This window comes from Lethenteron reissneri, chromosome 25, assembly GCF_015708825.2.
Source record: "Lethenteron reissneri isolate LAM-NWPU_2019-01 chromosome 25, ASM1570882v1, whole genome shotgun sequence".
NCBI classification, from domain to species: Eukaryota; Metazoa; Chordata; class Hyperoartia; order Petromyzontiformes; family Petromyzontidae; genus Lethenteron; species Lethenteron reissneri.
In genome coordinates, this window is record NC_083803.1 from 32965 (window position 1) to 58058 (window position 25094).

Below are 25094 nucleotides of genomic sequence, written 5' to 3' on the forward strand. Positions count from 1 at the left end.
GCGTGAATTGAGTCGTCGAGGGGCCCCGGAGCGTGAATTGAGTCGTCGAGGGGCCCCGGAGCGTGAATTGAGTCGTCGAGGGGCCCCGGAGCGTGAATTGAGTCGTCGAGGGGCCCCGGAGCGTGAATTGAGTCGTCGAGGGGCCCCGGAGCGTGAACTGAGTCGTCGAGAGGCCCCGGAGCGTGAATTGAGTCGTCGAGAGGCCCCGGAGCGTGAATTGAGTCGTCGAGGGGCCCCGGAGCGTGAACTGAGTCGTCGAGGAGCCCCGGAGCGTGAATTGAGTCGTCGAGGGGCCCCGGAGCGTGAATTGAGTCGTCGAGGGGCCCCGGAGCGTGAATTGAGTCGTCGAGGGGCCCCGGAGCGTGAACTGAGTCGTCGAGGGGCCCCAGAGCGTGAATTGAGTCGTCGAGGGGCCCCAGAGCGTGAATTGAGTCGTCGAGGGGCCCCGGAGCGTGAATTGAGTGGTCGAGGGGCCCCGGAGCGTGAATTGAGTCGTCGAGGGGCCCCGGAGCGTGAATTGAGTCGTCGAGGGGCCCCGGAGCGTGAATTGAGTCGTCGAGGGGCCCCAGAGCGTGAATTGAGTCGTCGAGGGGCCCCGGAGCGTGAATTGAGTCGTCGAGGGGCCCCAGAGCGTGAATTGAGTCGTCGAGGGGCCCCAGAGCGTGAATTGAGTCGTCGAGGGGCCCCGGAGCGTGAACTGAGTCGTCGAGGGGACCCGGAGCGTGAATTGAGTCGTCGAGGGGCCCCGGAGCGTGAATTGAGTCGTCGAGGGGCCCCGGAGCGTGAATTGAGTCGTCGAGGGGCCCCAGAGCGTGAATTGAGTCGTCGAGGGGCCCCGGAGCGTGAATTGAGTCGTCGAGGGGCCCCGGAGCGTGAATTGAGTCGGCGAGGGGCCCCGGAGCGTGAATTGAGTCGTCGAGGGGCCCCGGAGCGTGAATTGAGTCGTCGAGGGGCCCCGGAGCGTGAATTGAGTCGTCGAGGGGCCCCGGAGCGTGAATTGAGTCGTCGAGGGGCCCCGGAGCGTGAATTGAGTCGTCGGGGGGCCCCGGAGCGTGAATTGAGTCGTCGAGGGGCCCCGGAGCGTGAATTGAGTCGTCGAGGGGCCCCGGAGCGTGAATTGAGTCGTCGAGGGGCCCCGGAGCGTGAATTGAGTCGTCGGGGGGCCCCGGAGCGTGAATTGAGTCGTCGGGGGGCCCCGGAGCGTGAATTGAGGCGTCGGGGGGCCCCGGAGCGTGAATTGAGTCGTCGGGGGGCCCCGGAGCGTGAATTGAGTCGTCGGGGGGCCCCGGAGCGTGAATTGAGTCGTCGGGGGGCCCCGGAGCGTGAATTGAGCTTGTTCATTGGGGCAGCCTGGCCAGGTGGTTGCTGTGTGCGCATGGAGCCGCAATCAGAATTAGAAATCGATTCGCTGTTGGTCTCGTTGAGGCTACGTGCCATGTATTTGCACTGCTTCCACATCACCGTTGATTGTACTGCCGGAGCTGTGGTGCTGGTGGTGAACGTGAAAAGTTGCGTTCGAGACACGGTTAAGCCCACATTCGTTTTTAGTGTAATCAACGTCCAACTGGTGTCGAACAGCCCCAGGGGATACACAGCGCCATATACAGCGTGCTTCACAAACACGTGAACACTTTTGAGAATACTCTTTGGTTCTTTCGGTAAAGAACCAAAGAGTATGGATCCCTGCAGTCACGAAAACTTCGAATCTACTTTTGAGAGTTTTCAATAATACCGCAAGAAATGTGCCTCCGCGCACTGGAGACCACCTGGAGAAGATTGTGTTGACAATGATGGTGAACAAGTGGAGACCCTTTGAAGTTATTAACATACATTTATTAGTGTATTATCCGTTGTTTTTCCATTATAAACGATAGTCCCATAATAAGTGTTAACATTTTTTTAAAGCACCCAACATTAGGGCAGTCGGCAGTTTCACGCCTCGTTGTTGAGCGACAACTTTGCTCGCTCCGTCGGCCCCACCGTGTCCTCTTTAGGCCCCGCACCTTCCGGCGTTGACACGGCGGAGTTGACACGGAGGGTCGTGGAGGGGTTGTGAAGGGGGCCCCAGGAAACGTGGGTAGCCCCAGGAAACGTGGCTAGCCCCAGGAAACGTGGGTGGCCCCAGGAAACGTGGGTAGCCCCAGGAAACGTGGGTAGCCCCAGTGAACGTGGGTGGCCCCAGGAAACGTGGGTGGCCCCAGGAAACGTGGGTAGCCCCAGGAAACGTGGGTAGCGGTATTCGTGGCGGGTCGTGTCAGTAGGTGAGGCGGCTTCACAACTTGCCGAGAACCCTCTTCGAGCAGCAATATAGGATTTCAACTGACATGGAGAGCATGTTACTAGAGTGAATTATGTCATATATAAGAAAATGCTATCCCCTATAGAAGTGTTATTTAAGCATTAGGTTGCATTTTTTTCGAGTTTTGGTTTCGAAATTTCATATTCGCTTTCCCATACCAATTCCACTTTTAGGTAGTTTTTTTTTTACCTTGACCAAAAATATGTTCACATGATCTTCAAGTTATAAATGTTTTAGTTGTATTATTGTTGTTCTTGTTTATCCAGGGAAGCCTCACTGAGTCTCACAATGGTCCTGCCAAGTTTTCGCAACAAGGGACAATGATTGCAATGTTTCTTCCACTTCATGTTTTACATTTGGCTAATCTGAACCATGAGGCCGGCACACTAATTATCTGATAATTACTCTTGATAACTCGTGACTCGTTACACTACCTGTTTAACAATGTGCTGTGCACTGTTTCCAGACGTGTATTTCATTTCGAAGCCTTGAAAACCCAAAACCGTTGAACACTCGTAGAATTATTCAATTATCAAATGTTCAGATCTAATAGAATGGAATGTTGCGCGCTATGATCATATAACCACACAACATACCGTCCAATTTCATAATAATACAACACTTATAATACTGTAGTTTTCATCTCAGCATTTCATGGGGCTTTTAGGTTGATGTACACAGACTAATACTGTTGTCTGATCCACACTAAATTCCAAATGTATGTCAACTACATATGTGTTGCGCCATACCAAGGCGCTGTAGGTTGCTTTACCTGCCACCACGCTCACGGGCCGACAGGGGGCAGCCGAGAGACAGAACGAGGTGTGTCGGGGTTGACCCAAGGTCAACCCCCCCCCCCCCCCCCGGGTGGCCCGTGACCGGAGGTTGACCGGAGGTTGACACCCCAGGCCCCCAAAGACTGGGGGCTGGGGGGGATAGGGGCCACCGGCTGATTTTAAGGCCCTTTAAGATTTAAGACCCTTTAAGACCTTTTCAGAACCTCCCAGACATTTCTGGAAGGTTCTGGAGAAGGGGTGATGAGGCAAGGGGTAAACCCCTGACCTGGGGATAAAAGCCGGCCCTCTGAACGGGTCCGGCAGTGTTCGCCTACTCAAGCCTGAAGCCGTCCGAAGATCTGAAGACTGGAGCAGCACCCTGGGACCCTCCCCGAGGCTCTTGTCAGAGCCGGGTTGTAGCGGACCGGTGGTGGGACCCTGGGTCGGGTCGGTCTCGCCTCCCTTAGCGGCCGTGGCCAGAGACCTGGGTGTAGAGTAGCCCGGGGTAGTGTGTAGGACACACGAGAAGGGATACTGTACCTCCCTTAGGCTATCGGGTTGAAGGGGCCGTACCCCTTCGTATTACAGTCGCTGTCCGTTGAGTCTGTTGTAATAACCGCGTTGCCTCCATATATACGTCTCCGTGTAGTTAGTTAGACACAACCTATGCCTGCGGGGATATTGGGTTAGACCAATGCAGTTCAGCAGAGGCAAGGTTTAGCCGAGCGAGCGAGCAAGGCATGGGGCCACGATTGTTATAGCACACACGGGAGACTTGTTGATGATACATTCAGTCACCGATTAAAGGCGATCCTCGCGTTCATGGTGGATGAATTAAAGCGTGCATTTAAGAATCGATCATTTATGAAATACACAAACCATATGCAAATGGTTTGTGTATTTTAGCAAACAAAAGTACAAAAATGCAGAGCAAGAAACAATGCAAACGAGATGGTACAAAGGATGCAAAAATCAAATTTTCTTAATTTGAATCATGATCTCGGATCGTAACAACTTGATTTCTGTGGGGGATATATTGTTACAGGTATTGTTACAGGTATTGCTTCGAGCACTGTTGTCATATTAATACAGTAATGTATTCGAGGTGCTTTTACCTGTGGGATTGTGGTATTACAGAGCACACAATAAATTATCACAATATTTGACAGTCATAGCGCTCGCTAAACTGCAACTAAGTGCGATGCTCGATCATGTCACTCGGGGTTACATCGCAATTCCTTACAGACTGCATAAGTAGGACAACCTATTTTTAATTTAGGGTGTCAAGTGCCTCGGGTTACTCTTTATTCTGTACCTATAAAACAGCATGAGACACAATTCAAGAAAATGGACCTGCTGTGCAACATTAACTTGAATATTTAAATTGGAAAATTCTACATAAAACAATTGCAAAGAGTGGTCTATTACAGTATATCATGAAATATTTAAACGTTTATTCGTAATGTCATTTTTGTAATGTGTATATTGTTACGTATTCATATAAGGTACTATACAGTACAGTAATACTGAAATTGTAAGTGTTCATAACTAGGACTACGCAATGAAACCATTAAAAACGTCTTTGTAGTCACTGAAATTGGAATGTTCAGTAACGTATCCATATTTACGCATCTGAGTATAAAACACGTGAGAAAATGTGTAAACCTTTAGTAACAAGTGGAATCTTCACTGATTAATATACGTCGTTCAAGTAATGCAAGTTTAACAGGTTCTAAATATCAAGTTATAACGACTATGTTCGATATGAGGCGCTTAATACGTAGTCTTCATCGCAATACTATTGCAATTGCCAGATTTTAAGACACTCTGGAAATATACTCTGCTTTAAAATACAGGATGGGGGGGGGGGGGGTGCATCTTTTAATCTTGAGGATACAAAATATAAACAGTGGGACATGCAATAACATAAGTGTTGAAAATATTCCATAAAAAGGTGATAACACAGGCAAAATACCGTGAAGCGAATTAAATATAATCAAGGAATGGGGGTAGCAAGAGTACTGTGCTCGACTTGTGTTCGAAAAGGGGCCAGCCAGCAACACCAGGGTACTGCATCTTCAGCTGCACATGGGGATAAATGTGTGAACACGTGGAGAGAAATGCTGTGCTCTGGAGCAGCAGCAGCAGGGAACCCAGTGGACTGCCGGGTGCTGTGCCCCTGTAATGGATGCCAACCTCAGCTGAGTCGATCACAAGAAACTGGTTTCCCACTCGGGCTGTACATCTTCCGTTTTGAGTTGAAGGTAGAACAAGCCACCTTCCCTGCATGTGCCATCCACACCAACGCACAGAACACACCGCACACGTATCACTTTGCTCATTACGATGTCTATTTTGTGCGTATTCTTTGGGTCTTTCGGTAAAGTCACGTAGATAGAACAATAAAATAAAAATTAATTAAAAGAAAGTGAATAAAAAATAATAAAAAATATCACGACGTTTCGATCGCAACACAAGCAATCGTCACCATGAAGTGGGTGGGGCTAGTGGTGTTAAAGTGAGAGAGATTAGCATGTCAATGTAAGAGATTAGCATGTCAATGTAAACGGCGGCTGTGTTAGTGTTAACCTGTTAATATAAAATCAGAGAGTCGAAAATAACTAATAACATCAAAGGTAGGATGGAAACATCACAGTCAGTTAAGACTTTACCTGGTTAATAACAAGTCTTAACTGACTGTGATGTTTCCATCCTGCCTGCCTATGTCAGCTGTTATTTCCGACTCTGTGTGTCCTTCTCCCTCTCTCTGTGCATCTCTCTCCGATCTCTACTCCAGTGACCCGGGTGCTGCTGCGGGGTCCACTTTCTGCCCCGCCTCCTTCCCCCCCCCCCTCTTCTCTCTCCCCCCCCCCCTACTGCCGAGGCTTATATAACCTCGTGCCACGGCAGATCTCTCGCCTACTTCAGAAGTTTTTTCTTGCTGTGGTTGTCCCACCTGATGACGATTGCTTGTGTTGCGATCGAAATGTCGTGATCTATTATTTTTCTACCTACGCGAGTTTACCGAAATACCCAAAGGGTAAAGATTTAGTTTATTTAAGACACAGTACTGTAATCATCACAATTGACAACCCTTCAATTTCTGCTGGATTTAAAGCCTATGCACACTGTGAGTTTTTGGGGTTGAATGACCATTCTTCACCACGTTGGTCAATGCAGGTTAATAAAGGGGTGAGGAGGGTGGGTTCGGACCAGTTAAGATATAATTTGCCCCAAATATTAGCCGTGACCCAGAAATTATAGTCGCCGGGTTAATCGCTTAGTGTGCTAACCACGGTGTCATCACTCCCCCCACGTTAATTATCGTAACATATATGTCTGCATTTCAAATTCAAGTGTATGAGGTGCGGTCTCACATACCTGTCTGACTCAGTTTTGTCCTCTGGATCTGCCGTGCTGCTCACATCCACGCGCACATTTGTGTGCACACTGTTGTGTATCTTGTTGCGTCTATCACAAAACTGCTCGCTCGTTTGATCGTATGCCTATTCGGACAACAAGCGACAGGGCAAGGAACCAGAGCAGTGGTAAAGGGCAGAGGGACAGCAGACAGGAAAAAACAGATAGAAACAGATTCCAGAGCTACTCCTTCATTGTAAGATATCATCCGTGTTCTGCCCACTGTTAGATGAAGGCCTCCCCACATCGCCATCTTGCAGTCTCACCATCCATCCTGCTCCTGCACCTGAACTGATATCATGGCTCCATCTCAACAGAGATTATTTGCCCGACCGATTTACTCCTTTTCCTGCCATTCCATCGCCGGTCTCATCCATCGCCCAGCAACCATTTTTGCAGTTAACATGATTTCTCTACTTACTTTTTTTCTCAGCTCCATGTTTTCCCCTTTCTGTATCTTGGTATAATTGACAGCATGCATTAGTCCAGGACAATGGACTTTCAAGCATTATTTCCATTTGCTTTGGCAGATTTGATGTTTTTGATTCATGTTACAGTTAGCAGAAGACACTGAAAACGTTTATAGGCACATCAGTATACTTTTTTTCATGATCGAGATCAGCTTTTTTATTAAACGCTTCATCCAGCTCTTCATCATTAAAAAAAAATCATATTGATCAAAGTCCACTTTACACGGCTGCGCTTATTATACACATACTGCTGTGTTTTCAAGATATACCCCTTCAAATGTAATTTTTTTTTAGAAAATTTGCTCATGTTTACGAATCCAACTTTTCGGCCTTGTTTGCACAGTTAACTTATTTCATGAATTTAATTTAGCCTTGGGTTTGGTGTTTCTAAATTGTAGAAACACCGCTATCGTAGTCACGCGTTTCTACAACAAATATAAACATGTGGTACCTGTAAGTATGTCGGTGGTAGAAGCTTTCCCACTGTTTTCACGAGCTGGGAGAATGTGGGTCTTTGGGATGCCCTGAGTGCCCAGCAAGCCTTCATTATTTCAAACCTGACTCAATCACATGCACAGTCACAGCCAGATTAGGGAACTTCAGCAATGGTCCACAGGCACAAGTCACAAAAACTCAACAAAGTGTCTGTAGCACTGCCCTAAAGAGGAAAATAATGGTCAGTGCCGAAAACGTTGCACATTATCTACGTGTATTACCTGTGTAGGGTAGTATTGGCGAAAGTGTTGAGTTTTTATTGTGACCCTATTCCACCACTGTCAAATCATGTTTCCACGAGCACACTGCCATACTATTTGAAATTCTTACGATATCGGAAGTGCTGAGTGGAGAGCCATTGGCATGAAAAGGGAATGCTCTAGGCCAGGCAAGGGTTTGAGTGGAGTGCTCAGGTTGGGGTGCTTTGCGGTAGACACAATGTCGAAATGGGGAAGGCGGCACGCCCTTCCTTGGTCCTGACCCTGAATGAATAAAAAGCCCACGTCTAATTCACCCTTTACTTGAAGTTCTGTGGGAAAATATTATTTACATTGTGTGGGTATACATGGAGTGTAAAATCGCACTTTGTTCAGATTTACGTTGGTTTGTTGTCATCATTGTTGTGATATAATCCACATTCAGATGGCTGCAATAACCTCATGCAATGCATCATGATCAGTATTGAGGTTCACACATTTCATAAAGTAAGATTATATTCTTTGGGTCTTTTGGTAAAGCCACGTAGATAGATCAAATAAAAAATAATAAAAATAAAAATATAAATAATAAAAAGAATAACAATATCACGACGTTTCAATCGTAACACAATCAATCGTCATCAGGTGAGAAATATCGCGGGAGAGCTGCTGAGAATCAATGCAAGATTACTTGTGTTATTATTAGCAGCAGTATTCGCATGTTACCGTCACATGGACATCTCTTTTAAAACTGCCAACCATGCCAGCATGGCTCTGTAAACCAATTTTATTTCCCAGAGTAGAATTAGTCAAGCGAAGGCAAACAAAAATGACCGATTTCTGTAGTCGGTCGCGATGGGACGTTTAAAACAGATGACATCCACTGCAAGGGGTAACGTATAAAGTTTTCCGTAATAATTTTTGTCTATTAATTTAATATAAACTATATTAATTATAAAGTAGGAAATTCCAGGGTCCCCACACGTATGTTGTCATGATATTTTTTTCTGTACTCTCATCCTAATTCGCTACCTACACAGTTACCACAATGCGTCGCACTACGAGTACTCACAGGTCTTCCGTCGCATGTTCTGGTTTGTCCATATGAAGTCCAGCTTTCAGCTGCCCATAAAAGTGTGCATCAATTGCCATTCCAGGGTAAGGACTGCCTCCTAGAAATAATTTATCATCACCGTCATCATCATCACCATCATCATCGTCATCATCATCATCATCGTCATCCTCCCAGCGGCTTCTGGCTGACCATCGAACAAAGACGGTCACCGCATCGCGCACTTTCAGATGCGCTTCTGCGGCCTTCTAGAACACTCTTCAGATATTAAGCTATTGGAGTTATACATTTAAAAATAATCTAGATTGAAAACTGTTTTCTAAAGAACTGCTTTTTATGTTTAGTTTGTTGTTCTTCTCCAGCACCTCTGATTAGCTCGGTTGGCTACGTACGGTGCGAAAACAGTTCAACATACATTGTCGTCGCATGTGCATTGGTAATTCTAAGTAAATACACGTCAAGGGGTGTATGCAATACTCACATTTCCAATGTCATAAGGCATATTTAACATAGGAACCTTTACAGTTATATGAAAACTACACTCCATAGCACCAACAATACAGTATTCTGTAACAAAAACAATATTTTCTAGTATAGGGATTGGAGCTAGGAGTTGATGACAGGTTTCACTCGCGATTTCACGATTGCAACTGGCAGAGCGCTTTTACATTCACGCGCCAAAAATAGACGCATCGGAAATTGGCCAGCCAGGGAAGCGATAATCCAAAATTGGCAATTGGAGGGCACGATTTCACTAGCGCATCTCAACTGTTCATCTAGCCCAGGGGACAGTAAAAAAAACCCTCAATATTTCAAGAGCTGCAACGCAGAGCGATGGTCTATAATGAATATCGTCAAGAAGCAATCCTTAAAGAGTTGCATGTGGCTCTGGGACCGCAGGTTGCTGACCCCTGCTCTAGCCCAACTACCCAGGGCCCACTTAGTTCATAACTGATCATGTATTTGTGAATGTGTTTACTTTCACCTATCATAGTTGACCAGCCTTGAAATAGCATTTTATATGTGATAGCATTACACGAAATGACATTTGTGAGTGTGGTATTCGGATATAAGTGTGTGTTCACATACCGAGCGAGAATATTTCCCACAACAGCACACCGTAGGACCACACGTCGCTGAGTGTTGTGTACACGTTGTCAAATATACTCTCTGGGGCCATCCACTTCACCGGCAGGAACGTCTGCACACACACACAGAGACGTTACGACTTTGTCTCGTTAAAAGTTACATTCTTGATCCATCCGTTCCCCCTCTTTCAGTGTCAGTCTAATTCCAAGCATGACTTCAGTGACTGTCGAGGTATAGTGAACTAATTGCGTAGGGCATACAGCATACTGGTTAAAATGAATCGATTCTTACACGTGTGATAGGATGCTTGCATCATGAGCGTAATAATGTATTTGAATAGATTCATCTATGCACTATTATATGCCTATGTGTAATGGCAATAACATTATTTCATAAAATGTAAAAAAAAATGTAAGTCTTGTGCATTTTTCGTGAATGTCCAAATATTTGATTACATGTGCATACATATGTACAAACAAAGACACCCCCGTTTTAGCCTGAACAGACTGTTGGGGCAAGTTTTGTTCGCGAGCACCTATTAAGGCCGGCACGGCACACAAGGGGGTAGGTGACCAGATCCACACCCGATCGCCTTTGTCCCCCAGTGCTCATGTTTACACACCGCACGAGCTACTTACGACCTTGGGGAGGCCCTGAACCAGTTAAAATACTCACCACATTTGTTAGTCGTGAGCAGGAATTGAACTCCACTCACCGGGTTCATAGCACATTGCGCAAACCACTACACTTCTGCCCCCCCCACACACACACGTGCAATGAAAGTTATGTTTTGTACATACATTGCCCCTGGATATGTAATTGGTGTCTTTCTCCAGATCTCTCGCCAGTCCAAAGTCACAAATTTTGACCACTCGGTGGTTTGCGAGCAGCACGTTACGGGCAGCCAGGTCTCTGTGTACGCACTGTCGCATACAAACACAGTAACACACGTGTTATACCCTATATGGTTCCATGTATGTGGCATTTTTGAGAGCCTATTAAGGCTGGCACAGCACATGGTGCATTTTAACGAGCACCTCATCCATCTGCCTTTATCCTTTCAACACTGAAGCTTACACAGCCAAGAGGATACATTACTGAGTTTAGACTGGTTCTACCAACTAGCCTTGGTACTATGCAAGGCACAGGATCGATCCATAGTATTTGGGATAGTGATACATTGTGTTATTGACGACAGCACTGCTCCTGATATGACATTAGTTTGATGCTTTTCTAACAAGTTGGGTAGCTGACAAATTTGTTCGAGCGCAGTTCTTCGATCGTACACAAGTATGCCTTGGGTATGCCACCCAAGCGTCACATGATCCTGAGATTTCAATGCATAAGTGGGAAACAAGTATGACAAGTGGGCGCACGTGTTTCTTGTTTTGGCTGAAGCCCAAGCTCTTATTTTGGCGCATCAGTACCAAAATATACAATATAAGGCCCCACATTAGATTAGTTAATAATAATAAGTGCTATGACAAATAGAACTTCAGCAAATCGTAGAGTGTTCACGTGGAGTGAATACTTATTCAGTACATGTGTGGTGTTAATGTTTGAAGTTCGAACACAGTTAGGTATAGGTCTGATGATTGTTTTGAATATCAGACGTACATTTTTGGAGGCAAGGAACGCCATGCCCTGTGCCACCTGGTAGGCACAGCTCAGGAGGTCTGTCGACGTGAGGGGCGACGCGCCATCAAGTTCACAGCAGGCATAGAATGGTTCGTCTGTAACAATACACAAGCCATGACCAGAATGTCATAAATGCAACAGTTCACGGGCCCATCCGTGAGTTAAGCACACATTATTCTCGGCCTATCAACAATGAACATGCATTGTGTGAATGCACATATTCTTACCATCTCTTTGGGTATCCATATAATAGACCCCATCCACCACTGTGTATAGAACGCGATCTACACGTGCTTCAGAACGCACGTAATTGTCATCATCTCCCGGCCTCATATCCATATACATGCTCTCAGCACATGTAGAGCTATACACACACACACACGCGGGTGTGCGTACACGTGAGCACAACCAGAACATCCGTACTTATATACAGAATCGCATTATTTCATGTTTTGTAATCACAATGAAATGTAATACTGCAATGTACAGCTCTTTGTAAATCCACTATTGAATGAAGGGCTTCCCCATTTCATATCAGTCATGGGTTTGTTTGACCTTACTTCAGCACGCTTGGTTGGCGCAGGTTAGTGGAGGTTGTAAGCCGAGACCGTTTTTGATTTCACTCGCCACTGATATCAGCTCGTGGCTGTGAATCGTACTTAGGTCGCTGGGTTCATAGCACCGTGCCATTAACAGCCCCATCAGCCTAACCACCCACACTACTCTCGACGTGAAGTGTGGTGGCAACGGACATCTCCGTGGGCAGCTCACCTTGCTGCAGGCCTCTTGAGCGATTGCTGAGCATCCTTTAGCCAGTGAAGGTACGCATACTTGTTCCTGTGCAGGAAGTTCACCAGATCACCGTGGCAACAGAACTCGGTAATTATGTAGACAGGACCTGTGGGGTCATTGTTATTATCGTTATTTTCTATCTTCTATAAATATGAATGGCACAATTCGCTATTGTAAAATGTCCATTTTAAAAACGAGCATCTCCTGCTCCCGTTGGCAAGTTACAGCACAACACATCATTTGTGCATCACGACACCTCAAGATCTCAGTGAATGAACTCACATTCCCAGATACGTTTGAAGATGATGGCATAAATATTTAAATGACTGTACTCACAAAAATTGTCATGCATTTTTAGTTGAAGTTGGTGGCTATAAATAGGAATGTGAATGAGCAAACAAATCATAATTAATTGCTCGTGATTTATTTGGTTAAAGGAACAGGCTTCCCATTGCTTACTCAGGGCCTCCACTCCAGGAAGCTCTCGAGAGCCCCTCTCTAGGGCAATGTGAACACTCTCCCACACTGGCTCGCTGACTCGGAAGAGGTGGCAGTGCTCAAACTTTACACCACCACACTGTCCCCAACTTTACCCCTGCCAATAGACCAACTATGGTGCACCCATTTATACTGCTGGGTGGACAGAGGCAGTGGAGGGGGGGGGGGATTTCAGAAACTTGCCCATTGTTTCACCTGCCAGGCCGGGAGATCAAACCAGCAAAACTCTGCATTGCAAGTCTATTTTGCGATCCATTCTGCCATGGCTGTATCCGGTGATTTCATCATCATTATCATCAGCCCTGGTCAATTCACTGCTAAATAAGAATGCAATTTATAAAGCACGCAACATTTCACGGAGATAAATGACCGCGACTCTTAAGGCGCGGAGCCAAGCTTAATGTCGCGCGAAAGCCAGGTGAAGAGGTGGGGCCTTTAAGTGTCTTAAAAGTCGGCGTAGGTTGAACGCTGCTGCGAATGTGCAGCAGCGGAATGGCGTTCCAGACGGCGGGGGCTGCCACGGAGAAACGACGCCCGGCAGTGACCATGGTCCTTGGTGTAGAGAAGAGGAGGTTGTGAGTCGCGCTGCTACGGAGAGTTCTACCGTGAGGTGTAATGCGGGGCGACAGGAGAGCGAAGAGAGATAACGGTGGACGACTGAAAATAGAGGAGCAGCGGCACAGGCAGGCAGGATGAAGGCCTCCCCAAGCTGCTGCCACCTCTGCAATGTAATAATCCACCTAGCACTCGCACATGAACTGCTTTCATCGCTCCACCTCCTTGGTGTTTACACAAAGAAACGTAAAGTCGTCTTGCCTCCCACAGTGCAGGCCCCCAACAGGTTGACGATGTTGAGATGTGCGCCCAGGTGGCTCATGATCTTCAGCTCAGACATCAGCGCTCTCCTTTCACTCATGGACGAGTTGGCTGAGAGACACAACGACCCATGCACACAAAGACTATATCATCATCATCATCATCAGTAGCAGCTGTGATCTGTTGGCTGCAGGATGAAGGGCTCGCCAAGCCGTCGCCATCTCTCGCGGTCCTACGATGCAACTATCCATGTGACATCCGCACAGATTTCGTCGTTCCATCTCGGACATCCTCTAGGGCGTGTTCCCTCTTTTGGATGCGACACAATTATTCATACAAGTGCAAAACCTTACACACTTGCGAGTTGATATCGTGGTCTGCACTATAAATCAGGAGATCTTCATTGATTCCCACGCATGGCAAACATTATTGGTGAGTGATATCTATAAATGAAAACTATAAACATTTTTTTTTTTTACCAGGTAATGCCCACTGAGATAGACAGCTCTTTTGAGAAGCGATCTGGCCACAAATTATAGCTCAACGAAGTGGCTTGTCATGTGGGAATTTCTACTGTAGCAGCCAAATACTCTAAACGCATGCTAATTCTAAATGTGGAGGGAAAAACCGGAGGACCCTGAGAAAATCGAACCCACAACCTCCTGTATACCAGGCGAGGTAGTTAACATCTCCTAGCCACCGTGGCACCCCTAAACCATTCCTCAGCGCATCCCCTTCAGTAACCCATATTGACCTGCATGGTGAGGTACGGTCAAAGGATCCCTTCATTTGTTGTCAGGCATACAAAACCCAAGGCTGAAATATCACATTCCTGCGGAGGGAGCTGGTAGGAACGTTGGGTTGCTCGGTCAATGGCCAGGGTTAACAGCGGCGTGGTGTATTTCACAAATATGGCCGACTGTGAGGGCGGGCAGAAGCCGGCGTGAGTAGGTTAAACGTTGAGTTTTATAAGGGCACCACGGGGTGACCAGCCCCTCCCCTCCCCACCCAACCCTACCCCTCCCAACCCCCACCCAGCCCCACCCTCCCCACCCAGCCCCTCCCCACCCTCCCCTCCCTACCCAGCCCCTCCCCACCCTCCCCTCTCCACCCAGCCCCACCCCTCCCATTTTTGAATGCACGACGAACGGACGGACACAATAATCCCCTGTGGGCTGGTGGAACCAGGTGGATCCTACCAGTATCACCTGCAAATGACTCAATTTATATTAGACGTAGCAACCCTGCCCCCGACTGCGGAAACGCAGCAGGACCCTCCTGCAAAGGAGTCTTGAGACTCAGCGAGGCTATCCTGGGTAAACAATCATACAGAACGAAAATAATTTAGAAAAATAATATGCAATCTCATTTGTTCAAATGGGCTGCTATTGTGGAGCCACTTCAGATGTTCCCCTATGTTACTGTCACTCTTGTTGCGATAGTAACAGTGATAGTAACTATAAACAAATATGATTAGTAATTTATGTTTTGCGTTAGGCCACATAATAACCTGGCCAAACTTGTGGCATAAGTTCTTCAAGCACCCGACAAAGCCAAACATGAAATTTTAATGTGTACTGTACAAGTGTTTCACACGCCAGTAAGTTTAGAAGAATTATCACTACCAAATTTAGCAATTAGACATAACGCGTCGCTTAAAACTGTGCCAAGCATCTTCAGGGCAAAATCGAGGAAGTCAGAATGTGGCCTTATCCAAAAATCAATTGTTGAATCATCATATTGTTGTGTATGTCGGAGAAACGGCGGTGTTGTTTTTTGTTGATGAAACCCGATTTAAGAGTTAATTGGCTCACAGGGTAATTCAAAATCATCTGAAACTGAACTGATATTGGCTGTAAAAGCGTACATGTTAAATTATCTTCTTGGTTCTTTCGGTAAAGTCACGTAGAATTTCCATTCTACCGAAAGAACCAAGAAGATGAATCCCTGCAGTCACGAAAGCTTTAAATCGAAATGTAAAATTATATTATATAGAGGGATTGCTGACACTGTATTTTCTAAGTTCATTTAAATTGACCTTTATATTAATGTACTTTTACAATGTTTTCACAATTATATGTGGATTTGGTAAACGTGTTTTTATTGTGTATGTATGCACGTGCATGCGCGAGAATGTTACCTTTAAGCATTTTGACAGCCACGCACGGAGTTTCCGTGCCCTGTATGCTTGCCTCAACCACTTTACCAAATGCGCCACAACCCAGGACCCGACCTGTTCGAAGAGGGATGATAATAATCACAAGCATGCCTGATAAATTATGTTAGCCCACCTATCCAGGATTCAGGGCTTTCCATAGCTCTCAAATTTCAATTCGGGGATGAGAGATTGGCCAGCTTTGTCGCTTCGGAGGGAGGGCTCAGCCCCCCTTCCTACAATATTGAACACCAGTGGTGGTTTTTACTCAAGGTTCTCCTTAACAACGGCTAACTTTGCGAGCGAGAGCAGAATGCAAGATAGATGAAAGCAAATCACATCCTTACCAATGCTGTTTGGTGTTTAATATGTTTAGCGCTTGTTTAACATTTATTGTGTCGTGCCCCCCCCACCACCACCACCCTGAGTGTTTTAATGCTTCATTTTAAACTAGGTCACGCTACAGGGCTGGGATGGACCAAGGTCCTGGGAAGCCCTGTCTGCCCTGAACCGACTGTGAGAAATACAGGGTAGGCTGCTGCTGCTCGATCAGCTGCCAAGTTACAGGGAAGATGAGAGTGGGGTCCGGAGTAAGTTGTAATTGTGTATGTTGAACTCCTTTCACACTGTACGTGGCTAATCGGACTTGCACAGTTAGGGGTGGCTCAGATGGCCCTGGGTTAAGGTCCAGTAAGCTCTTAATTCGAACCTGAATATTGAATATACTTAGAGATGAAAAGTTTGCACAATTTGTTATAATTTCACATTCTGCAAAGTTTCACCAAGTTTAATTTTTTTTTAGAATGTAAGTGTGAATTCTTTTGGTTTGTTTTCACTTAAAGTAAAGTGAATTTTTAAAATAAAATTCAGAAGCAATAAGTACGTATAATAGTGCACAATTAATATGCTACACCAGCTTTTTTTAATTACATGTTATTTAAATACATATTTATACGGTGGATGCATATATTGAAATATATGTTTATGAGCATGAAATTACGTAATCTGATAATATTATTAGTTAATTTAATAATATTAATGAACTGAATACATACAAATGGCATCAGTTGTCTATACAGCATCACAAATCATATCTCACAGAAAGTTCATCACGGACTTACTTTGGTCACTTAAGTCATGGTGGGGAATTCCCCTTTGCATTTGATTTCCCCGTGTATTTGTTTTCCGTCATACTGTGTACATGCCTGGAACATTGCCTTTCCCAATGGGTTGATGAGTGAATGTGTACGTGCTTACATTGACTACGCTTGTGAACGGGTTTATACACCAAAGGATGTTTTGTGATGGCAGCTTACGTGTTTTTTATTTCTAGGATTTGCTGGCGTTGCCATACTGAACAAACGTCACGTTTCACATTCAACGCAATTTCTCTGATAGGTTTACTAACACTATTGAGCATGACGTTGTCTGGTAAAGGTGCAGCCCTGCAATTATTTGCTCACACCACTGCCGGCAGAAGGGCCTCAACTGGATGATATTTTGGGCTACTCTTCCACACTCGTTTCTTCACAACTGCTTCTGTGTTTAGTTTGCTTGGCTTTCCCCCGCACCTCTGATCAGCAAAGTTGGCTACGTACGGTGCGACAGAAGTTCAACATGCATTCATGCTGGCCAGGTGTCTTGGTGGGAGCACCCACACGTTACCCCACCAAACGCGACATGCCAGTCAACAAACAGTGGTGTCCACATTTATACCGCTGGATGGACTGAGGGAATGAGAGGGGGAATTTACGAAATATTCCCCGTTGTTTAATTGCCCATGGAGATCAAACTAGCAATATATGGGCGTCACACCCAAAGTTCTAACCGTTACGCCACGGCACCATCCCAAACGCCGTTAAAACGTGATGCAACATGACGGTGAGATCTTCCTTTCCTGTCGGTGATGGTGTCTCTGTGCGTTCGTACCAAATTTCAGAGTGCTTCGGGGAACTTCCCAGCGTCGGTCATACAGGAGTTGCATCGGGTCCACGTACGTGTACTCGCACCCGTCTGGGCTCACCGACTCGATCACTTTCCACCGCACCTCGTAACGTGGTTTCTGCGCAGGCAAAGCCACGCATTCATCGCACGGACGCACACACACACACACGTGAGAAAAAGAGCCAGTGGCACGCTTCCCGCAGCTGCATCGCAGTGGGCAGAGTGCACACTGCATGGTGGATTAGAGAACATGTGCAAGTTAAATGCATCATATTGGTTGTAGAGTTCATTGAAACAGTTTATTGAAACATGTGTGTAATCCGTAATGTGTTTGTGCTGGTGTCAACCCCCTTACATATCTTCTGTGTTATGTACCTGCATCGTTTTGTTTATAAAATACTTTTGGGAAAAAACCCCCATCATATTCTCTCTAAAGAAAATTAACACAAACTCAATGCATTCATCAATAATGCTGATCTAAAATGAAAATATGTATATACTGTATATAATAGGTGACGTGTTGCGCCAAGGCTCTTCTTGCCATTTATTCCCGTTGCTATAATAATGCTATTAAATCTAATTTTAGGTGTTGTGATCTTGCAAAGATAGTTGATTAGTAATGCCATGGTAACGTGATCGGTTAAGAGCAATAATGAAACATTAATATTCTATAATCTGTAATATTCTTAAGTTATTTATTTCTATTGCTATTTGTGTTTGTGGTAATATAAGTATTAGACCATGACTGAAAAAGAGCGTTGTATTGGACAAGTATCGTCCTTTATAGACATGGAAAAATAATGGAGATCAACAAATATCCACTAACCGCCTTCCACTGCCACGAGGAAGGAGCAAGATGACGTCCATGCGAGAGGTAAATGGACAGCAAAGAGCAGGACTCAAACGAGAATGAAGTATTCCTACAGGAAGCGATCGCTGTGACCGGAAAAAATAAATGAGGAGGGGGGGAGGAAGAGCTCTATCCAGCCTCGTCAACAGCCACCACGTGGTCACCGTAGAGAGAAGAAGAGAGAGACACGGTCCTCCACAGCACTCCAGAGTCCCCACACGAAGGTGGAGGCCACGTTCACTTACCCTATTACAAATGACGATGGCAACGACGAGAAGGGCAATGGAAAGGACGAGGAGGAACAGCACCACCGACAGCACTGTGAGCCCCACCTTGGAGTCTTCATCATCATCGTCACCACGTGTTGCCAAGCAACAAAACAACACGCACGCAAGACATTCCGTGATGGGCTCATTACATTGAGTTTATCGTTGCACAGTAGTCGCAAACATTCAGAACGTGTTCATGACGAAAGTGTTATTGTGACGATTCATATCATCAGGCCGCTGGAGCTGTGGTTGCAGTGCTTTTGACACACAAACAGTGGATTGCAAGTTCTAATATTAGAGCGGGGTTAACTCGGCCCACCATCCATCTAGGCGGGATAACATAGGTAACTCCTCTGAGATAAGTCAACAGCAATTGAATGAGGAATTTCCACCAGTGGCGAAAGATCGTCAGCGGAGACGATTAATGCCCCATCACTTGTTTAAGTCCGACTCGAATCGGCACTGATGACATTTTGATAAAAAAAAGTAATATGATGGTGATGATAAGCACTGTTGTGAATTGAAGTGGTGGTGGTGACGGTGGTGACTATACCCGTGTTCAGTAGGGACAGGATCTGCTCATCAGTTTGGAAGGGGTTTGTGGCCACGCAGCGCACAGCGGTTGGGGTCACCAATGTCGCGGGATCGAAGGTGATTGTGCTGCTGCTGATCCCCTTGCTGGGATCGGCCCACTCCTGCACAGATATACCCTCTGCAAAACAGAACGTGGCAGCGACGTTAATTCCTCGGGCAAAACGCTGAAGCAGATGAGTGAGGTCATTTTTTTTAATGGAAATGCTCATTGGAACCTTTGTCTGGGTTCACGTTGCTGTAGTCGAAGCCAGCAGCTGGATTGGCTCTGCGGCTTGAATTAGCGTCAGCTGGCAGGCCTGAGCCTAGCCCTGCAGGAGCTGTGGCATTGCTGACGTAGATCAAGGTCCAATGAATTGTTTCTGTGCAACTGGGGGAGGGATGAGGCACAGTAATAAACAAACACATTAAACAGTTGTATGGTAGCTTTGCGTGTGGTGGGGTAAAGTGTGCGCACACCCGCCTCTTCCAAGACATCTGGCCAGTGTGGAAGAGTAGGCCATACCAACCCTCTGGATGGTATTGGTAGAGCTAGCGGTGGCTTGGGCAAGCCATTTCTGTGCACGACCTTCTTGCCGCTCCCTATTAAACAGTGAATGCCTCATTCACAAATCACAATTAAATTTCCATAAGCCCCCGGCTCTCGCATAAACTGCGTTGCGACGTCATTTTATGTCTGTTGAAGGCAAACGGTACGGCAATCTATTCCTCTTGACGAGCCCTGCACGATGCGCTAATCAAAGTTTAAACGTTTTGTTTCTTCTGCGGATTCGCCCTCGCTTTGGCGCTTGGACGACATGAGAACAGAATGATCCGCGCCAGATGGGTTGCGGCGTTTATGTTGCGCGGTGGGATGGAGTCGCCAAAAATACGCCATAAGGTTCATTAATGGCATCCTAGAGAGACTGCAAAGCAATTCCGAATATTTGATTGGGAGAGCTGACCACTCCACCACAGCAATGTCACTGGGCATGATAACGCAGCCTGCGATCTCACACTCGGCAATAACAATAATGAGCATTTGCTTTTGTTAGGGGCCTTTCACAGTGTCTCAAGGTGCCGTGCATGAAAAGGACAAAGATAACGAAGAATAACCGAGTGGCAAAATAAGAGCCAGAGAGGAATAGAGCCGAGTTTATTTTGATTTGCAACACGAATGACCCCGTTTAGGCAGTTGCCCGGCTAAGGAACACTGGAGATCTGTAGTGCTACGTGAGCATAGCAGCAGCAGCAACAAAAACGTCGACATTACAGAGAACGAGCGCAGGGTATGTAACGGTCGTAAACGAAACACACGCGGGAGTATAAAAAAACAGTGTTTATATAATATAAATATATATAAAACATGTTTTAAAAGATGTGTTGTAGTCAGAGTTTGTTTATTTTTGCAGAGGTCATGCGTATAGACATCTAATCTGCAGGGTTATTGTGGTCAGCAAAACAGAAAGTAGGTTCATCACATATCTCCGTGCACTTTTGTGTGTTGTGCATTACTCTACTCTGGGTTTTCCGACTCACCCAAAGTAGTAAAATAGTAAAAGAGACTTGGTATTCAGTAAGGCTGACTATGAATCCTAATCAACTGGAAATTCATGCTGAGGCTAAACATTAAATTACCACTCGCAAGAGTACACTGCTGCATGCTTGTGTAATGGGTTCCGGAGACACTTGTAGAGGTAACTTCTTTATTACAATCCAACACTTCAACAGTCCTGATACTCTGTTACAGCCTAGGTACACAGCCCAGGTACACAGCCTAAATACACTACTCTGGCTACGCTCTGGAACTCGCCTCACAAGGACATAGAGCCGGGAGTTCCAGAGTCCCACCACTGGCCCTCACATCGTCCCAGGGTCCTCAGATGGCTGATCTTGGGTCTTGGGTCTTGAGCTACAACTGGCCTCGATCGTCCAGGGAGCTGCCCTTTTATGCCTCGTCCCCAACGAGGGGTGGGGTTGTGTGCGCCCCCAGATATCCCACAGAGCACACACAGCCCCCCCCCCGTTGGTGGCGCCAAGGGGCTTAAGCATCTGGGTTGCCTGGAAACCTAGCGCCTGGCGCCAAGGGGCTTAAGCGTCTGGGTTGCCTAGGGTCCCAGAGCCCCCAGCAGCCCCTCCCCTCTTATGTCACTACACTTATGTGACGGCAGAACATTAATAAAAGCTGCCCAATTCAAAGTAGTCCCAGGTCACCCTTGCAAAAGACTCAATCTGAATGAATGCTAACCTAGTTATTTAAAGATGTGAGGCACAGCCCTGCTTGCTGACAGCATCGCTGGCAGAAGGGCTTCCACGAGAGGGGACTCCAAGGGGACCCCTACAGGGGGTATTTTTGCCTATTCTTAATATTGTTCATTTTGGCTCTTTAAGCACAATTTATGCCTACATCTCTGACGCGTTCTGTTCCGATGTTGCCTGTTCCTTTGGACAGATCACTTTGATGTTGTTTTTATTCTGTGCTGATGCACCACGGATCTCCCTGGCAAACTAGCTGGGTAAGGGGCCGTCCATAAATGACGTCACGCGATTTTTGACGATTTTTGACCCCTCCCCCCCCTTCGTCACACGGCGTCACAAAAAGTCAGACCCCCCCTCAAATATGACGTCACAAAGCTCTGCCCCCCCCCCCCCCCCCAAAATAAAACATGCTTCAAATCGCTTGTCATTGTAGTGCATATTTAATGTGGCGCTGCACTCTGATGTTGTAAGAGAAAACATTTATGAAAAAATCTATTCAATTTAGCAGAACGTGTTGTCTATATTTATTTAAAGTTGCGCATTTTGACGTGACGTTTCTCAAACCCCCCCCCCCCCCATCGTCACACATCGTCACAAATGTATGACCCCCCCCCCCAGGTGCGTGACGTAATATATGGACGGCCCCGAAGTGGCTAAACGGGATGCTGCGTGCAACAAATAAACATTGGTGGATTGATTTTTCCACGCTGGGCCAGACTTCTTGGAAGAAGTAGAAGGACCCATACTTTACCCCACTCACACGTGACATGCACATCGACTTCCTGTGAGATATAAGAATACGGGAAGTCCCCGAATTCAGAAATGGTTCCGTTCCAGAGATCCGTTCGTAAGTCGAACGGTTCGTAAGTCAGAACACAATAATGTACCGTATTTAAAAGCACATACGGTCAGTGTTAAAATATGTGTTATGGTTCAACAAAAAATGGAAGCATTGTTGAACTCACAAATAAGAAGAAATATTATACATTTGCACGTAACACTGTAAATTGTTCCGTGGTTTGGTTCGCAAGTGCGAAATCACGTTGGCTAAAAAATACTTATCCAATGGAAGCTCGTTCGTAAGTAAAGATGTTCGTAAGTCAGGTGTTCGTCTGCCGGGGGTCTGCCCTTACCGTACTATATGAAGGATACCGGAATGGGATTGAGTTAACACACGCAGAGCCGTGGGCGCTCGGGCTTCCCCCGCTCGGCGCTGCTACCGACCTGTGCTGCTGGCTGCAGGCGAACCACTCGAGGCGTGGTTTGGGAGAGCCACGCGCCACGCACACCACGCGGTGCGCCCCGCTCCAGCCATTGTCGCCCTGCTCCGGGTTGTCCGACAGCTTCGTGATGGCTGCTGGCACTGAGAGAGTCAACGCCATAATTACGACCCTCCACTGGTGCCATCGTCCTACGTGATGTTTGTGTTGAATTACATATTTATACATACTCTTTGGTTTTTTCGGTAAAGTCATGTAGGTATAAAATAAAATAAATTAAATCACGACGTTTCGTGGGACAACCACAGCAAGAAAACAAAGAGTATGGATCCCTGCAGTCACGAAAACGTCAAATTACATATTTGTAAACAATGATGTTGCCGAAATTGTTTTGTGACAGTGTTTAGCTGGTTCCTTACGCTAAGGGGTTCTCTGAATGGATTATATAACATGACACTGATGGACGAGATCAGTGATGGCAGGGGTTTGAAATGTTGGTGATGATCATGATCTTGTGATGCTGCGGTATGACAAACAGTAGATTTTCCAACAAAAAAAAATGTAGAAGAAAGATTGTTGTGCTTATTTTGAGAATACAAATAAAAAATTGTGTTTATAATTAAAAACAAATCAACAGTAAATACACAACAGTAGCTCATGAAGCGTAAGAAACCCGTGGCAATGTTGACGCCTCGTTATAAAAGGGGCGTTTTACCATTGATGGACAGGTAGAAGCTGTAGCTGGCATTGCCATCGCTGTTCTCCACCACGATCGAGTAGAGGCCTTCATCGCTTAGCGCCACGCGGCTGAGGCCCAGCCAGCCGCGGTAACTGTGACGTCACCAGACAATCATCGCAGTGTCACAATAGCCACACACGGCCATCACGCCTGAAATGCCCAGCGTCGTTACTGCCACCACGAACGATTCAGATACTAAACACTTAAGTGTTAAGCACACAGAGATCGCGTATCTAAAACATAAAAAAGCCCTCTGTGTCTCGAAGCTCAAACGAGCGGCGAGTGTGCGCAGAAGACTTTGTGCATCTCCAATCGGAGGTGCAGCCACATTGTGAAAGTGTGGGGTTGTCCTACTCTCGAATGGTTCCTGACAGCATCCCTGCATCTCTGCATGAACTATGATATTGTAGTGCATGGCCATATTAGTCGTACAGTTCTTACAATCGGTGCATTCAGGTAGCGTCACTCACTGGTTATTCCGTGGATCTACAGCTTCAAAGCCAATGTGTGCGTGGCTGTCTCCATGATCGTCGGAGCGCAACCCCTTCTTGTCGTCTTGTTGGCTGTCAGGCGCAGCTTTGTCCGCAGGCTCACTTGCTCGATCGCGACGGAACGGACCTCCGCCAGTCTGCTCACTCGCAGCAGTCTGCCTGTCGTTCTCCAAGCGCCTCCCGAATCGAGCGTCCATCATTTTCTGAGCATCGCTCCGGCTGGGGTCGGTCCGACTGCTCGTTATGAGGTTATCGTTCGTCTTGCTGTCACCCGTCTGCTTGCGGCGCTTGTGGTCCGGTCCGCTACCTTCGGTCGGTTGCTTTCCTTCCTGGTGGTGACGAGCGAACTGAGCCTGATCGTTTGGGCGATGGCGGTGTTTGTTCTTGTCAAACAAGCGTCTGCCGTCTTTTGTCCAGAAGACAGAGAGAGGAGGTGGAAATGCGAAGATGTCCACCTCGTAGAGGGGCGAACTCAGGAGCATTGCAGACTCGTCGGGGCCGATGTGAGGCCGCACGCGGACAAACCCCTTGTCTGCGGAAGAACAAGTAAATGTAAGTTGATGATCACATTAGGGGCCGTCCATAAATGACGTCACGCGATTTTGGACGATTTTTGACCCCCCCCCCCTTCGTCACGCAGCGTCACAAAAAGTCAGACCCCCCTCAAATATGACGTCACAAAGCTCTGCCCCCCCCCCCCAAAAAAAACATGCTTCAAATCGCTTTAATCTATTGTCATTGTAGTGCGTATTTAATGTGGCGCTGCACTCTCATGTTGTGGGAGAAAACATTTATTAAAAAGTATATTTAATTAAGTAGAACGTGTTGTCTATATTTATTTAAAGTTTCGCATTTTGATGTGACGTCACATTTCTAAACCCCCCCCAGGTGCGTGACGTCATTTATGGACGGCCCCTAATTATATTCAAGTCAATTAGCATTCATTTTTGTGAGCACTCATATATCCAATAATTATGATATAGTAATATTAATTGCTCATTTATAATTGGACACAATCGTACAATACATTTACAA

General features: G+C 46.4%; 1 protein-coding gene across 1 annotated transcript in view; it reads right to left on the reverse strand.

Moving 5' to 3' along the window:
- Nucleotides 1-3414: 3414 nt before the first annotated feature.
- The window catches only part of LOC133346943 (platelet-derived growth factor receptor alpha-like), a 60265-nt gene continuing 38585 nt past the window's right edge, over nt 3415-25094 (reverse strand). Inside the window, exons 8-25 of the mRNA XM_061558765.1 lie at nt 24039-24591; nt 23545-23660; nt 22834-22972; nt 19590-19741; nt 19334-19492; nt 18757-18851; nt 17647-17779; nt 15703-15795; nt 13563-13673; nt 12228-12354; nt 11684-11820; nt 11436-11551; nt 10619-10741; nt 9819-9930; nt 8730-8829; nt 7417-7522; nt 6457-6581; nt 3415-5358 (exon numbers count right to left, since the gene is read on the reverse strand). Coding sequence (XP_061414749.1) covers nt 5286-5358; nt 6457-6581; nt 7417-7522; nt 8730-8829; nt 9819-9930; nt 10619-10741; nt 11436-11551; nt 11684-11820; nt 12228-12354; nt 13563-13673; nt 15703-15795; nt 17647-17779; nt 18757-18851; nt 19334-19492; nt 19590-19741; nt 22834-22972; nt 23545-23660; nt 24039-24591 — 2570 coding nt within the window. The 3' untranslated portion in view covers nt 3415-5285. The remainder of the gene's footprint in view (nt 5359-6456; nt 6582-7416; nt 7523-8729; nt 8830-9818; nt 9931-10618; nt 10742-11435; nt 11552-11683; nt 11821-12227; nt 12355-13562; nt 13674-15702; nt 15796-17646; nt 17780-18756; nt 18852-19333; nt 19493-19589; nt 19742-22833; nt 22973-23544; nt 23661-24038; nt 24592-25094) is intronic.